This window comes from Protopterus annectens, chromosome 10.part0, assembly GCF_019279795.1.
Source record: "Protopterus annectens isolate FY-2018-M chromosome 10.part0, PAN1.0, whole genome shotgun sequence".
Taxonomy (NCBI): Eukaryota; Metazoa; Chordata; order Ceratodontiformes; family Protopteridae; genus Protopterus; species Protopterus annectens.
The window spans coordinates 1217322276-1217339301 of NC_056744.1; the positions used below are offsets into that span (position 1 = coordinate 1217322276).

General features: G+C 43.9%; 1 protein-coding gene across 1 annotated transcript in view; it reads left to right on the forward strand.

The window, feature by feature from the left end:
* Positions 1–17026, forward strand: part of ECHDC2 (enoyl-CoA hydratase domain containing 2) — a gene marked incomplete in the record, with an annotated part of 851050 nt that overhangs the window by 22769 nt on the left and 811255 nt on the right. Inside the window, 1 exon segment of the mRNA XM_044085957.1 lies at positions 11111–11178. Within this exon segment, the coding sequence (XP_043941892.1) occupies positions 11111–11178 (68 nt within the window).

Genomic DNA, 17026 nt, shown 5'->3' on the forward strand with positions numbered 1-17026 from the left:
ACTTATGATAGAAAAGGAATCCATTATTTGGATACATATATTTCTCATGATATGTGGGTTTAGATCTGTGATTTACAGGAAGAGCACATTTTGTAATGGATATCTGCATTTTCATAGTAATCGCCCACTACTACAAAAAAGAAGCCTCATCAAAGGGCAAGCGGTAAGAATAGCCTGTATGACATCACATTTAGATGATGTGAAAGTAGAGTTTGATAAAATATATCACCCATGTTTCAAGAGAGAGGGCATCCTCGAGCTCTTATAGATGGAAGTACTAGATCAGGTGTATGCAAAATTGGGGTGTTGTATATAAACCATTGTTGGGTGAAGGATTAATTACCAATACTGCTATGGATAGCAGATATAGGAAGGAAGGTGCATATGAAAAGGCTTGTGTTTTGCACTATAACCACCTTTCAGATGATATTAAGGGAGCATTTTGAGCCAATTGGAATATTTTCAGGACAAATCATGATATCCTACAAAAGGTAGGTAAAACACCAAGATTTGTAAATAGTACAAGATTTAATTTTTAAGAAATTGCTTGAAAGGAAGTTAGATTCAACACATGCAACCTCCACAGGTACATATCCTTGTGGTATGTGTAGTCAGTGGCCCTATATTAACAAAGAAAGAGTGGTTACTTTGAACAATAAATTTCACAGTCTGGTAGTATTTCAGAAAGGGAATTGTTTTGACAAATGGAATAGTACATTTGGCATTATGTGCATCGTCAACATTTGTATGTTGGCAAAACGGAACGCCTTTTAAAGAATAGGATTTATGAACATCTAAATGACATCAAAAATAAAGTTTATAATGCACTGTATAGACATGTCCAGGTTTGTCAGAATTTTGATAAATTTACATTTGGAATATTAGAAATAATTAGAATACAACGTAGAGGAGGGGATTGGAAAAATAGGTTGAAAAAGAGAAACCGAGTGGTAGTATAAATTGGCTGCCATGTTCCCTCCGGGTTTAAATGATTTTATATCCATTGCACCCTTATTACATGAAAGAGCAAATGATATGTTTAAAAAAATGCTCAGTGGGGTATGCATCTGTATATATGTATATTTTATTTACTAACAAAATATTGTGGATGATTTTATTAAGAAATGGAATGGTGTCTTTAAAAACTGATAGCTTGCTGTCTTGTGATAGTTAAATTATAAATTGGTAGGGTTATTTAAATGATTCAGTTTTTCAAGTGAATGTATTCTGATGAAGTCTCACTTAGTATTTAGTGCTTTTCATCTCATAACATTTGTATCTATTAAATGTTATATTTGCATCTGGTAGTGTGCATATCTGGAGCAAAAGTATTAGGAACGTTTGTTTCATTTTGTGATATAAATCTACTTTAAATAACTCAATTCTTCTGTTGCACTGGTCACTACTCACTGTTTGTGGTGTGGTGTATGACTCTATTTCTTCCAGGGCTATGGCCACTGGTAAGGTTTTAAGGAGTTTTATATGAAGGCATTCTCAGAATTTTCCAGATAATTTTGATTGCTCTGACGTCTGCAAGAAGGGTATCCGAGTTGCAATCTCTTATGGTGGGTCAACCCTACCTCACTTTCCACAAGGACAGGGTTTCTTTGAGAAAAAATCCTATTTATGTCTGAAGTGGTATCCAGGTTTACTCTGTCAACTATCCATCCCCCCATTTTCTTTCCTGAATCTGAAAATTAGGGAGGAAGGATGCTTCATACCTTGGATGTCCACAGACAACTCTGGTAAAATCTTGACAGAACTAAATCTTTCAGATCATTGGATCAATTTTTAATTTCTTGTGAAGATAAGGAGGGACAACAGGCGTGAAGGGGAACTATTTTTGTAAATGGTTGTCTAAGGCTATTACCTTTTGATGTTAAGTTGTCTATCTCGCCTTCATTCTTGCTGGTTGGGTTCGGAGCCGATCCTCGGCTCCGATTCTGCCATCTTCAATAGCTCGAGAGCTGTTTACTGGCTCGAGGCTACCCCATATCCCATGATGCCTGGTGCTAGCTACCCAGATCTCGTTTGCCGCTTCAGCTGCGAGGTTCTGTTACTGGCTCAGGCTCGTATATTTTTATTGTATTTTCTATATTTACTTACATTTATTTACTTAAATTTAACCTTTTTATAGTGTACCTAAATTCCTTTAGTTGTACTACTTTCCTATAACAGTAGTATCCTGTTTTTGAACACTTGTTTTACTTAGAGCCCCCCCCCCCCTTTTCCCTTTCACGGTAGCCGTTTAAATTAGAGGCTAACCTTCTTTTAAAACGTTTTTAGGTAGATTTGTTCTTTTTAGAGTAGTTTCTGTCTAGAGTACTTAATTTCAATGTGCTTGTTGGGTAACCGTATAGTTTTTGTGTTGTTAATTAGTTATCCCTGCTAGCTTGTTTTCTTTTTGTGTGCGCGTGCGTGTTTGACCTTGGTGTGTGTTAACATGTCCAAGGATACTAAAGTGTCCAGATTCAAGAAGCGTCACTCATGCTGTTAGAAGATGTCTCTGACAGATGGTCACACTTCGTGTCTACTGTCTGGGCGCAGTGCACCTGCAGGACTCTTGTTCAGTTTGTCATGCATTCAGCCCAAGAGTCCTGCAGTTGCGCAAAAATAAGTTAATCCTTTGGGGTTTGCTTAAACCCCAGGATTCACCGGCCAAAGCTCAGCCTGTGAAATCCTCCAAGCCACCCAAGTCTTCGGCTCCTAGTTCTGAGCTGTTGTTGGGTGAACCAGTCGGCTCCACCACGTACTTTGGAGCCGTCTGGGAGTCAAAAGAGGTCTAGGTCTCCCTCTGCTCCACGGTCACCTCCGCTCCAGTCGGAGCGCAGTCATAGGTCCTCTCACTCCTCTCGGTCATCTAGGCTTTCAGATCATGATTTGGAGAGAGTGGTCAGTAGGTTGTTGAAATCGCAGGCCCTAGCTAAAATGTTGTCCAGCCCCCCTCATCAGGTGTCTGCTCCGTCCACTTTTGCAGATGTTCCTCCACCAACTCCTCCCTTTAGCTCTGAGCCGGAGTTCATTGGGGTTCCAGTTGTGGAACCGTCGGCTCCGATACCTTCTCCTTCGGTTCAGTCGTCTGCTCCGATCCCTTCCATGGTACCGTCCTTGGAGGGATCTGGGCGCCGGGACTCCCTCGTCTGCTCTGAGGGGGCGAGTGGCATCTGACCCTTGTCTGACCCCATTCTCCCCCTCGGAGCTTCGGCGCAGGTGAGCTAGGCTCCTACATCGGCTTCGGAGCCGTCCCCCTTGGTGCAGAGAGGGATTCCGATTTCCTCGGAACCGGAGTCCTCTCTGCGTCCGAGCAGGGATGCCTTTGAGGTCATGAGGAGTGTGCCGGCCTCTGAGTCAGTCCCACAATCAACCCCATAGGCTCCTCCCCCTATGGTGCCTGCGTTTGCCCCTCCTCCAGACCCCAAGCGTGGGGAACCAGCACCCCAGGGCACCCCTTTGGGTGTTTCTTCCTCTTCCGAGGCCTCCCCTGATCAGAGGAGCCACCTCGTAAGAGGAAGTGCAAGAGGAAGCACGTCGACTCCCCTGAGTCAGTCACATCAGATACCGACTTAGAGGATTCCGAAGGGTCCCAGAGATCCCCCTCTGAAGAGGTCTTCTTTTCAGACATCCTTGAAATGCTTAAGCAGAGGGGGAACTGGAATAACCTAGCCCCTTCTGAGGATGAGTCTGTATTCCTGGACGCGTTTGGTTCCCGACCTTCCACTTCCTGGGTGCCTTGCCTTTCGACCCACTTATGTCTGTGGTGGCTCGAAAGGCGTGGTCAGCTCCAGACACAGTGGAACCAACCCCCAGGAGACCTGCTAAATTTATAACTGCACCTCAGGACAAGCGGTTTTTAATGAAGGACGTACCTGTTGATGCCATGGTGGTAGCAGCAGCCACAAAGGAGGAGTTGGCAGAAACGTTGTCATCTGTCCATCCCCCTAACAAGGAGTCTAGGACTATGGACAATAAGGGAAGCAAATGTTTGCTTCAGCGACTTTCTCTATGAGGTCTCTGAATTATTTGTGCCATTTCACCCGCCTTCAGAGGGATCTCCTTAAAGTGCTTGGAGATGCCCTCCAAGATCCATCAGCTGAGGGAGCTCAAGCCAAGTTAGCCTCCCAGCTGGCGACTGTGAATTCAGTTGTTAACTCCTCCATGAGGCTCATTTCTTATGCAGCCGATGGTGTGAGTAGAGCCGCAGGCACAGGCGTTGCCCTTAGGAGGCACACATGGATGCGGCTGTGTAATTTTGCAGAACCCTTCAGAGCGTCTTTCACCAATACCCCCTTTGATGGTTCCGTTCTCTTTGGATCACAGGTGAAGGACACCCTAACCAGGTGTGAACAGGAAGGCAAGAGACTCTGCCGTGGGAGTCCATTTTTCCACTCCTTCCAGACCATACCCCAAGGGTCAGAAGAGTGGGAAGATGTGGTTCCCAAAATCCCAGGGAGCCTTGCCTGACACATGTGGTGAGTTCCCCTCCAGGGGCAGAGGAGGGAACAATAACAGACGCCGCCCTCGTGGCAGAGGGGGTCCGCAGAACCAGGGCAGCAGAGAATCCTTCTCTGAGAAGCCCTTTCAGCATCCCTGAAGGGTTGCCTGGCTGCCCACCTCTGAAGGCAGTCGGGGGGGAAGGCTTTCGCTGTACCCCAAAGTCTGGCAAGATCTAACACAAGACAAGTGGTTACAGTCTATCGTATCCGGAGGTTACAGAATTCCCTTTGCCCAACCCCCGTTAGTCAAACAAGTCCCTTCCAGATGTTCCACCCAATCTAAGGGACCAAGCAGCCAAAGAAATTTCAAAGCTGCTACACAAAAGGGTCATCCAGGAAGTCCCAGCAGACCAGCTTGGATCTGGAACTTAAGGTTCTTTTTGGTACCAAAAAAGACGGGACTGGAGACCTATTTTGGATCTCAGCAGATTAAACAGGTCTGTACAAAGAACAAAGTTTCAGATGGTCACGCTACAGTCCATTCTACCCTTACTGGGTCAGGAAAATTGGATGTGCTCTATAGATCTTCAGGATGCGTACTACCACATCAAAATGGACGATTCCTTCACCTCCGGCTGGGAGCCAGTCATTATCAGTTCAGAGCTCTGCCCTTTGGTCTCACCACAGCCCCCAGGGTGTTCACTAAATGCATGGCAGTGGTTACGGCTCACCTGAGACGTCAGGGATTCCAGGTGTTTCCATGTCTAGACGACTGGCTCCGCACTGGTACCACCAGGCATCACGTCCTGCAAGCCAGAGACTACATTATCAAAACTTGCTCCAGGCTAGGTATCGCAGTAAATTTCGAAAAAAATCTGCATTGTCGCCCTGTCAACATATCACTTATAGAAGCGCAAATTTAAATACAAGGAACATGTTTGCGAGCCTTCCACCACATAGGGTATCACTAATTCGCCAGCAAGTGCAGATTTTATTAACATGCAAAAGGATTCAAGTCGGGTTCGTTCTCCGAACACTGGGTTCCATGGCATCAGCAATTCTTCTTGTTCCCCTAGCCCGCTTTCATATGAGAATCCTCCAGGGGCTCCTATTCACACAGTGGTCCTTCCAACAGCTTCCCATGTCTCTCAAGATTATGATCACAGAAGCACCTCGCTTGGTGGATGGTCTCCCCATCAGTGTCCCAGGGCAGACCATTTGTGCTACCCCCTCCAGTCACCACAGTGACCACGGATGCCTCCCTGATAGTGTGTGTGTGGGGGGGGGCATTATCAGGGCAGGACAGTCCAAGGCGCCTGGCAGCCTCACGAGTACCATCTGCATATAAATGTCTTGGAGATGAGAGTCGTGCTTTTAGCATTGCAAGCCCTTCAGGACTCTCTCCCTCCCGGGACCATTGCAATTCAAACTGACAATATGTCAGTGGTGTGGTACATCAACAAGCAGGGTGGAACCAGAGAAGCACTCAGTGGGCGATGTCTTCCCAACGTTTTCTGATCGCAACTCTCATCCCTGGGAAGTCCAACGTCATCGCAGACAGGCTAACTGTGGAACAGATCTTTTGCAAATGGGGCCAGCCTTGCTGCGGCCTTTTTGCCACACCCTTCAACAGCAAGTGCAGCAATTTCTTCTCCCTTCCACTTCCTGGCCACTCCCCCAGAGACGCTCTAGTCCACGATTGGCCTCAGGGACTTCTTTGTGCTTTCCCTCCATTTCCCCTATTACCCAAACTGATAGAGAGCAACTGCGTTGGGTTGCAGAATGATCCTCATTGCCCCTTACTGGCCTCGACAGATATTCCTGCATCATTACCTTCTCAAACAGCCTTGGATTCTGGATCTTATTCCAGATCTACCAATTCATCAATCGGGCAGACTGCATTGATCCCTTCGAACACTCAAGCTTGGTTGCTCCACTTCCAACCTTAGCCAGGCTTCCTAATATTTCCTCCTCTGTGCGTCAAATTATTATCTCATCACACAAATCCACAACTAGGAAAACTTATGCTAACAAGTGGAAACATTTTTCTTGCTGGACAGAGGCTAAGAATATAGACCCCTTTTCAGCCCCTGTCCATGAGATTTTGGAATTTTTAGCGGAACTCTCTCATTCTGGTTCTGCTTCTGCTACAATCAGGGTTCAGTTAGCTGCCATTTCAAATGTTCACATTGGGTTGTCTTCTAACATTGTCTCATAAGCTGTGCCCCCAGTAAGAGATCCCCCACCTCCGTGGGATCTAAATTTGGTACTAGCTTCCCTAATCTTGCCACCTTTTGAACCTGCAGCATCTTGCTCCATTAAGTTTTTATCCTGGAAGACTCTCTTTCTGGTAGCCATCACTTCTGCCAGATGTGTTTTGGAGCTTCAGGCTCTATGTATTCATCCTCCGTACTTAGTTTTTCATAACGACAGGGTCGCTCTAAGGACCATTCCTTCCTTCCTAAGGTCTGTTCGCAAAATTAATCAGTCCATAGCCCTTTCTGTGTTTTTTCCTAATCACACCAACAAGGCAGAATATAAATTGCACCAGTGGGATGTTCACAGACAACTGCGTTTTTATTTGCATAGGACGAAGGACATCAGGAAGTAGGACCAACTTTTCCTTTCCTATGTTGAGGGCAGACAAGGCCTTCCAGTCTCAAAAGTAACCTTGTCTAGGTGGTTGTCTCATTATTACATTCATTTACCAGTTGAGAAACAAAGAATTATCTATCAAACCAAAAGGCCACTCTACTAGGGCATTAGCCACCTCGGTGGCCTTCCAATCTAGGTTGCCCATGGAATCTCATCTGTGCAGCTGCTACGTGGGCTAACCCACATAGCTTCATCTCTCATTATAAACTAGATATCGCCTCCAGAAACAGAGCTGATTTTGGTTCCATGGTTCTGAAGTTTGTTCCAATGAGCCACCCAGGATAGTAGGTGCTAGGGAAGCTGTCCCAACCAGCAAGAATGAAGGCGAGATAGACCACTTAACATAAAGAAGTTATGTACCTACCATAACGTTCCATGTTAGTTGTCTTCTCGCCTTCTTTCTTGCATCCCACCTTCCACCCCCCTATCCTAGTGGATCGAGAGGAGCTCCCTTTTTCCGATTTCATTGGCTGAACCTTCTCTGGGTGTCTTTCTGCTTAGGTAGCTTCACAGCTAGGCCCAAGGGGCTACTAGGGCAGAATTCTTCCTTAATTATGTCTGGAATAGCTTTATCAAATGAGATCCGGGTAGCTAGTGCCAGGCATCATGGGATATGGGGTAGCCTCGAGCCAGTAAACGGCTATTGAAGATGGCAGAGTCTGAGACGAGGATTGGCTCTGAACCCAACCAGCAAGAAAGAAGGCGAGAAGACAACTAACATGGAACGTTATGGTAGGTACATAACTTCTTTTTATACTTGACCCTGCTTGGAATAGATTTGTCATGCTAAAGCCCACTCCTTGGCTGCTTCTGTGGCTTTTAGGAAAGGGTTGAATTCTAGAAGTATTCTGGAAGCTGCTACTGGTCCTCTGTAGCAGAAAGCAGTACAAGCTGGATTCCTTCTCTAGGTCAAGATCATGCTAGGACCATTCTGCGGGGGCTCCTGGACCCTTCCACATCTCAAATATGGTCAGCTGTGGTAATCCACCTATATAGCTAAGGCTACTGCAGCAATGATCAGTATGAAGAACATATTGTACATTTGTTTAAGTTGAACTTGCTGTAATAGTAGATGTTTGAATGATCACTGGTGTAGTAGCCACTCCGTCTCCCCATCCCTTGTTTTTTATTTTTTTTTTTTTTTTGTCAGTGTGTGGACATTTATTTTCTTATTCCTAGCCTTGATCTTTCAGAGCTCAGCCTCCTCTTGTCTGCTGTCAGGAAAGCTTTGAAGGGCTTTGCACCCAAACGTCTTTTAGTCAGCTTAGCTCGAGCTGCTTGACAAAAATACAGGTGGAGCCTCTCTGATTTCCTTCTAGTCCCTGTGCTGATGAAGGCTGGAACCCTGGCTCAAAAAGATAGTCTGATCCAAGACCGCTAGTAATGCTTTCTTATTCCATTTGATAGCTCTCTGTATGCCAGTGTCACTTGCTGATACTGATACTGCAGTCAAAAAGGGACTCTTGTGATACTCTGCAGAGGCATCTGCTGTTAAAATGCTATAGACACTACTGTCCTTTTTGTGTGCGATAACTGGTATTGGAATAATCTCAAAATAAAAATATGGGCAAAGGAAAACTATTATTGCTGGGCAGACTATCCACTGTATAGATGCCCCATTTTCAAGATGTGGCATGAAGAAATTTGGGTCACAGTGCAGGATCAATTCCTTGTTTTGTTTTCCATAGGTGACCATTTCAAAACTCACTCAGGACATTTAGATTGCAGTTTCATGGTGTAATCTGAAAGACGATCCTGCCTCCACAGAAGAGGTGATCTTGTGCATTTTTTTGTTTCTGCTGAGGAAGTTGGTGCACATGTCTACCTCCAGATAATGGTCCCTGCCATGTCCCATAAGAGAAGCAAGTGGACACAATGCCTTTCAATGCCAAGTCCAGCAGGCAGGAAGCATGCATTTGTCACAGGACCAGGTGGGGAAAAGGCCCTTCTTTCCACCATGCAGCTCCTGTCCTAGCCATGGCTGTTAAAGTGTAAATGCTCTGAGGCTAACATTAAGTGTAGAGTAAGCTTTTCCCCATAAGGTAATGTGCAGTGCATAGGCCAAGTGCATACAGCAAATGAATGTGTGATGGTGTAAATGGAATGGGGTCCGTGGTTATTAGCAACAGAAGGTAGAAAGACTCGGAAAGAAAATAATATGGCATGTGTAAGGGAAAGAGGAATTCTTCACCACATAGAAATGGCTAAGGATGTCTGGGACTGTGCAAGAATAAGGGACAAGACAGTGAAGTTCCAGTCCTCTGCTGTTAATGCATTTAGAACCAGAATGAACATTCTGAAATCAAGATTAGTGAAAGAAGGAAGCAGGACTTGAGTCTTGCTAGAGTCTGTGTGCAAACCTTAGGGCATTCTGGAGTGGTAATAAAGTCCTGAATGTGTGGACAATCAGGAAAACTCCTGCATGTTGTTAGCTGTTCATATCTGCCTGTTGCAACATTTATTTGTAGAATTTCAATCTTTTGTGTAATCTCACTCTGGGCTTAACTGATCAGTGCAGTCTTCCATACCATTCCATCCTTCCAGTCTTTAGCCTCTCTAACATTTTATCCAAAGTCAAACCGAAATAATCCTTAAATGGATGATATTCCACCTAAATTCATACATTTAGCAATAGCTTGTACTATGAAGTCTGTTGCATGGCACATTCACCTGTAGCACTGAGTTGTAGGAAACAAAAGTTAAGGAAGTTTGCAACCAGTTTCCATGTCCACAAGGGTGTTGACCCTAGCTTGTTTAACAATTGTAGATCTATAAGGGAGTTTAAGAAGTAAAAAGCTGTTGGAGGAAGCTGTGCACAGCTATTCTTAAACAGACTGTCAACAGTTGAGTTTGCACAGTCCTGGGTGTTTACACAAAATGTTAATATGAAATATTTTATTTAAACATTAAAGTACTAATAATAAAATGAGAGGAAGGGAGTTCTCAAATGGGGCTTATTGAAACAGTAAGCCTGCAAAATTAGCACTAGATCTGTGAAGAGTTGGAGGACTTTCTTCTCTTGATGGCAGAAAGACTGACCACTCTCTACCTGTGACAGCTAATGGCTTCCCTCTCAGGATATGCTTGGCCAGTCATCTGTCACAAGAAGAGAGAGGCAGGGGAATGTGAGCTCTCGAAAGTGGGCCAGTACTTGGATTATCTTGGCAGATAACCCAAAATGCCATTGAGACAGTGAAGAATTCAAGCATCTTCTCTTACAGGTAAGTAGGACTTGTGCAACCATGCAAGTAGGACTTATCCAACCTTACTTTTGTCTTTATATAATCTTATTTTATTTTTACTCAGTGTGTAGAATTATAGCTTATTATAGAAAAGTAGTCACAACTCAGGAAGTGAGAAGTTGTAATGCAGAATAGAACAGTTGCCTAGATAATCTCGCTGTGTGACAGTCGAGTCTTGCTGGTTGTTTAATACTTGAAATGTAATCACTGTTTCTGCTGCCCCCTCCACTAGCATTTCCCATCTTTTACATTCATAAACTGTTCTAAGTCTTAAATGCCTCCATCTTCCAGATGTGACTTGAAATATCAGTATGCTGTTTTTATCTGCATGTATCATCAACTGCTTTTCAGAGGCGTAGGATTAATTGTTAGTGTTCATTTCCTTCCAAGTAAATTGAGTGTTTTGAATTATTTTCATCCCTTTTCTTCTTCACAAAGCCCATAACTTAAAATGCGGTCATAAAAATAACGGATGTTTCCATATTAGTTTTGCAGTTACAGTGATGAAGGCACTGAGTCAAGAGACTTTTGTTAGAAAAGCCAAGGATTTTGTCTAGGCACAGTGCAGAGGCATACCGCTTGTGCTGAATGCGGAAAGTCATCTTCTTGACTTCAATTGGGAAATAGTATGCAGAATATAATAAAAAAACTAATAAAAGTATGTGTTAAATGAGAAATGCACTTCTCAGCAGTGTTTTATATTTTAATATTGAGATCCATTTATTTTATTCTGAGTGGGGATACTTTGAGTTACACATCTCTATGCTTGTGTTTTTGCAGGTCTTGCAGAAGTTGTCATGAGTCAAATTCATGCTCGAAATTCACTAGGAAATGTATTTGTTGATCAGGTGAGTTGCTCATCTAGAAGTTGTATCTAAATATATTGTATGTATAAAGTGAACATGGTGCTATTTTTCTATTAATGGACTGCTGTAGCAGCTACGACATTGTAATCCTTGTGTACATGCAAGTAGAGGAGCTGAAATAGAATAATAACCATTGTGTACTAGGTATGAAACTTGAATGCAGATTTGGGATGCTTCCAGTAGTTTATCTGCTGCTGGTAAGAAACTGTTCTGTATTCTGGTGGTACAGTAGGATAGTGCATGAATGATGCAGAGGGTGCCTGAGTATGTAGGGGCACAGTGGTGCTGGGTTATGTCAGCACTACTGCCTCACGGTGCTTAGTTCTGTGTTTCACTTACTACCTGGATACCTCTTGTGCAGAGTCTGAGTGCCCCATTTTTCCGTAAGGTTTCCAGCTCAAAATACATGTAGTTAGGTGCTGAGCATTTGTTTTCCATAGGTATGCTTGCTGTTTGTGTACCAAGTCCCATCATCCCATCAAGTATTACTCACTGCCTTGTTGAGTTGCCTGTTGAGTGCTGGGATGGGTTCCCTCATTAACTTTCAGTAAAGAGGGCATCAGAAAATGAATGTGTGTGCGTTATGTAAATATTTGTGTATGTATGTACAGTATATATGGGTATTATATAGTGGTGTGTGTGCAGTGTTGACCAAATTTAAGACATTGGTGTTTGTTTGGCCATATACCTCAATACGAGTATAAGAAATTACAAACAGTACAATTGGTTGTATGAGAAAATGTTCTACTATTTTATGAATTACCATTTGACCATTATCGGGGATTTAACTCGTTGAGGCATAGAAGGTGCAAGTTCTCAGCAATGTTCAGTTATTGAAGCATTACACCCCCAAGCCGAAACAAGTTCTTCAGTCAGTTGCTGCTCGTTTGGTATGGCCTTTTTCTTCATATCTGACTTTAATAGCCTACAAGTTCTCTGTTTGATTCATATCTGGGCTGTTACCCAGTCATGTTAATGCTTCAGTACCGTGAACATCAAGGAAAATTGTCACTTGTTGACCTTTGTGACATATGGCACCATAATGTATGAAGATTAAGTCCCCTGTCCCGGTAAATCCCTTCTTTGCCTAGTCAAACAGCTGAGGGAGCAGATATTGCTTGTAGTATGGCTCTGTACTGTTCCTGCTTCATTTTCCTGAACGATGTAGAGCCAACCTGTTCCAAATATTCTCATAATGCTCCACGCCATCACTTGAGTGGGCTGCTTGACGCACTGAATGATAGTCATCCCTCATCTGCTCTCCACATTGTCTGACATATTATCTGCTCTCCACATTGTCTGACATATTGTATTTGCTGATCCGAACATTTTATTAAGCTATCATCACTGAAAACAACCCATTCCCAGTCTTCAAACTAGTGTTGAAAACTGTTTCACCTTGTGCAGTCTTTTTGCCGTTGTTTGGTTGGACATTTTTTGTTTCTTCAGAGGTCTGCAAGTTCGAAGCCCTCCAAACAGTTCTGGATCTCACTGTTAATACCCTGTTGTTCCAGCATCCCCTGCAGCTGTTTACCAGATGCCTTGCAGTTCTTTCTCTGATCAGATATGAATCATTCTGGGGGGAGGTGTGGACCTTCTACAACCACATCTGCCAGAACGTCTGGGTGACAGCCCTTCACTAGTATTCAGTTTCTTCTGAATTCATCTGACAGACCAACTCTGACCTTTGTGACTTCTGATCAAGGAACACCTTCTTTGAATAGAATCTCAATTTTTGCACACTTTCCTCAAGTCAGCCAAGTAGGTAAGTAACGTGTAATAATTTTATGCAAAACAGTCTTTTTCTTAAAGATTTAGCAAACTGAAATGATGTGAATTTCTGAAAAAGCCAGACTGAAAATCACTAAAACTGTGAATATTCCATTATTTGTCAATATTTCTATTAATTTGGCCAACACTGTACATAATATTCACACACCTGTGTGTATGTACATTGTATGTGTGCATACACACACACACACACACACACACACACACACACACACACACACACACACGTGTGTACATACTTAAATATACAGAGGTAAGAAATGTCAAACGGCCATCATTTGTTTTGGAAAGTTTACTCACTGTTAATATGTAAAGTTCAGGCTAAGGGCAGGGTTAGGGTTTAGCACACATGAGTAAGGTGAGGCGGGGGGGTGGTAACCCCCCGACCACCTTACTTATACATGCTAACTCTAACCCTCTCCAGTGCCTAATTTTAACCCATGAAGTAGTAATTGGTCAAAACTTTCTAAATTTTAAGGAAATCTGGAAGTTGTGTTAGGAGCAGTACAGTTCGTGACATACAGCTCTTATTACAGAAGTAAGTTAGAAATCTTAAAAGGCACCTAATATTTGGGTCTAGTTGAAAGGCACCTAATATTTGGGTCTAGTTGAAAGATGAAGGTTAATCTGATGCTGAGACTTCCAAAAAACTCCAGAAGAGGAGGCCACAAATGAGGCAAGCATAGAGACTGATAAAGAATGGCTTGCAGTTAATTCTAAACCACAAACCAAACTGTTCCAGTAGTTAGACAATGGAAGACTATTTAGATGAGCCTGTAGTAGAGGCTCAGGAGGGAACAAATAAATGTTGCAGTGAACAAAGCGGGAAAACCGGTTTGAACACAGCCTGAAGCATCTCCTCCTCTTTGTACCTCTATAGATAAGAAGAAAGGTCTCCTAAGATTAGAACAGTTTTAACTGAACAGGATAAAAGGGGTCCTGCCAGTACTACAGATGTAAGAAAATTTTAATGAGTTGCCCTTTAAATCTGAAAGAGGAAGAAAGTTGCCTCTGTCTTTATAGGGGGATGAGACTACAGCTTCCTCTTCACATCAGAGCTGCTTGGGTTGAGAAGAGGCTAAGCTCTCTCAACCCAAGACTGGATCAGGCAGTCAAGAGGAGAAGGGAACTACTTGCATCACAAAATCAGTCTCACATAAACCAATTAAAGCAGCACTGGAAAAAAACACACACAAATACATGAAAACAGGCTCTAAATAAAAATCTGCAAAATCAACAAGAGACCTCCAAAGCAAACATCCAAGCAATCTCCACTACCCAACACAAACCATGAAACACATACTTCACAAAACCAGTATACCAGTGTGCCATGCAATCACAGCCCTTAAGGCAAAATAACATACCCAACATACTAATAATAGGTGACTCCATAGTCAGGCACACGTCCCACTCACTAGGCTGAATAAGGAGAAGGTTACTGTTAGCTGCCTGTCTGGCGCCAGGATCCGCCACATAACACAAGCACTCGGGCCACTACAGAACAAGTACAAATATGACTGTCCATGTTGGTGTGAATGACCTGAGCCGTACCTCTCTGGACTACATGAAGAGACATGGAAGAGCTCTCTGATCACGTAGCCCAGGCTGGTATGACCCTGACCCTGAGTAGCATCCTGCCCTCACCAAGAATTATACCACGGTATAAAGAAAAAAGTTCTCAATTTCAACAATTTGCTAAGTTTCTGGTGTCATTCAAAGGGGATCCAGTGTCTGTCCACCTGGGATGACATGCTCGAGAAGCCACGCTGCTTCGCTAGAGACGGCTTGCACCTGTCACCCTTAGGCTTTTGAATACTGGCCAAGGCTTTTGCCACCTCCATAGTGCCTTTTTTAGGCAAGGCTCAAAAGACAAAACCCACCGCCATAAATAGCACAAGTAACAAAAAACTGAGGGTAATGCTACTCGGTGCCAGAAGTCTGAACCTCAAAATGCACACACTCGAGGCACTCCTGAATATGGAGAAAATCCAGAGAGTACCCCAGCACTACCAGGCTATAATTCATACCATACATTTCTGCCACAGAACACAAACTGAAATATAAAAAGCGGGGGCATATTCATATTCCTCAAGAATACCCACACCTCCAGGTTAGTGGCACAGCACGATGCTTCAGAGATCATCCACGTGCAACTAACAATGGGAAAAACTGCAATTCAAATTGTAGCTTGCTACAGATCACCCACCATGTCCCAGGACCCCCATTCCACATTTCTGGAAACACTGGGAAACGTATAGGTCCTACCAAACACCCTAATACTGGGTGATTTCAATTACCCAAACATTAACTGGGAGAACTACTAAAGTACTAACTCCCTTGCCCAACATTTCCTAGAATTTATAAACTCAAACACCCTGGTTCAACTGGTCAATACTCCCACCAGAGATGACAACATATTGGACCTGGTCATCACAACATGGGCGACCGGTGTTCCACACTGGAGGTCAACCCCTCGCTCGTTAGATCTGACCGTAAACAAATCACTTTGGATATCCACATTCTGCCCCCACCCCCGGACAAGAAAACCACCGTGAAAAACTTTTCAAAAGCAAACTTCATGTTACTTTAAGACAGAGGTGGAAAGTTTCAAAGCCCCCATGCTGAAGGATAATGCTGTCCAAGCTGCAAAATCCTTTACCAATGCATTCTACGGGCACCTACAAGAATGCATGGATAATGCCATCCCAAGCAAAACCAAGACTCACTCCTCCAAGAAAAGGAAACCAGTCTAGTGGACTCCTGCCATAAACGAGCAAGACAATAGAAGGAGGAAACTAGTACAGAAAAGAGTAAAATCCATAGAAGGGAAGACATCCCTGATTAGTGTCAGCAAGAAACTACGATCCCTCATAAAATCATCCAAGGCGAGCTTTGAAAGAAAAATTGCCAAGGACTCCAAAGATAACCACAAGACATTAATTAGCTATGTCAAGAATCTACGTGGCAATGCTCAGATCTGCTCGGAATTAGTGCAGAATGACACAAAAATACACTGAACCAACCGATATCGCCAACATCCTGGCAGACAGGTTCAGTGCAAACTTCACCCCCCTCTCACCCGCAACAGGGCCCATAACCACATCAGAAGAATGTAGAGTCCCTGAAATCAGGTTAAAACAGCCCTCTCCAAAGCCAAAATCACAGCATCAGTGGGACCGGATGGTGTCCCAGGCTGAGTCATACACGAGCTCAAAGACCAACTAACCCCTCACCTAAACACACTGTTCAAACACTGCCTCTCCACAGGTTACGTACCCATAGAGCGCTGCACAGCAGCGGTTATTCCGATCCACAAAGGTGGAACCACAACATACCCCGGGAACTATCGCCCTATAAGCCTGACTAGCTTGGTCTGCAAGGCTATGGAGCGCATCATCTTGGAACTCATTAACAGAGACATTGGGAACCTCCAAACACTTGACCCTACCAAATTCAGCTTTAAGGGCAGATCATGCCTCCTAAACCTGTGGACTTCTTTGAGACCGTTACCAAGGCTATAGATGAGGGAAAGGTGGTACACACAGCCTACCTAGACCTTGCAAAGGCCTTCGACACCATTCCGGTATTATAGACAAGCTCACCAGCTTGAATATAAACCCCTATGTCACAAGATGGGTTGCCAACTGGTTCACGGACAGAACCCACATGGTGAGAGTTGTGGGAGCTAGGTCCGAGTGGAGTTCCCCAGGGCTCAGTCCTAGGACCCCTCCTGTTCGGCATGTACTTCTGAGGTACAGGCAAGCACAGGAGGACTATGGCTGACCAGGTTCGCAGACGACTGCAAACTAGGGGCTGTAATTGACTCTACGGCTGATGCAGACATCCTCCAAAAGGGTCTCAATGAGACTGATACCTGGTGTCAAAATCATGACCTCAAGCTAAATGCCAAAAAGTGCATAGTCATCCCCTTTGGAAAAAACAAAGTACCCACAAACTACCACATAGGTGGTAGTCCCCTAAATACCGAAGACGTAATAAGGGATCTGGGGACCCAAGTAGATAGTAATCTCACCTTTGA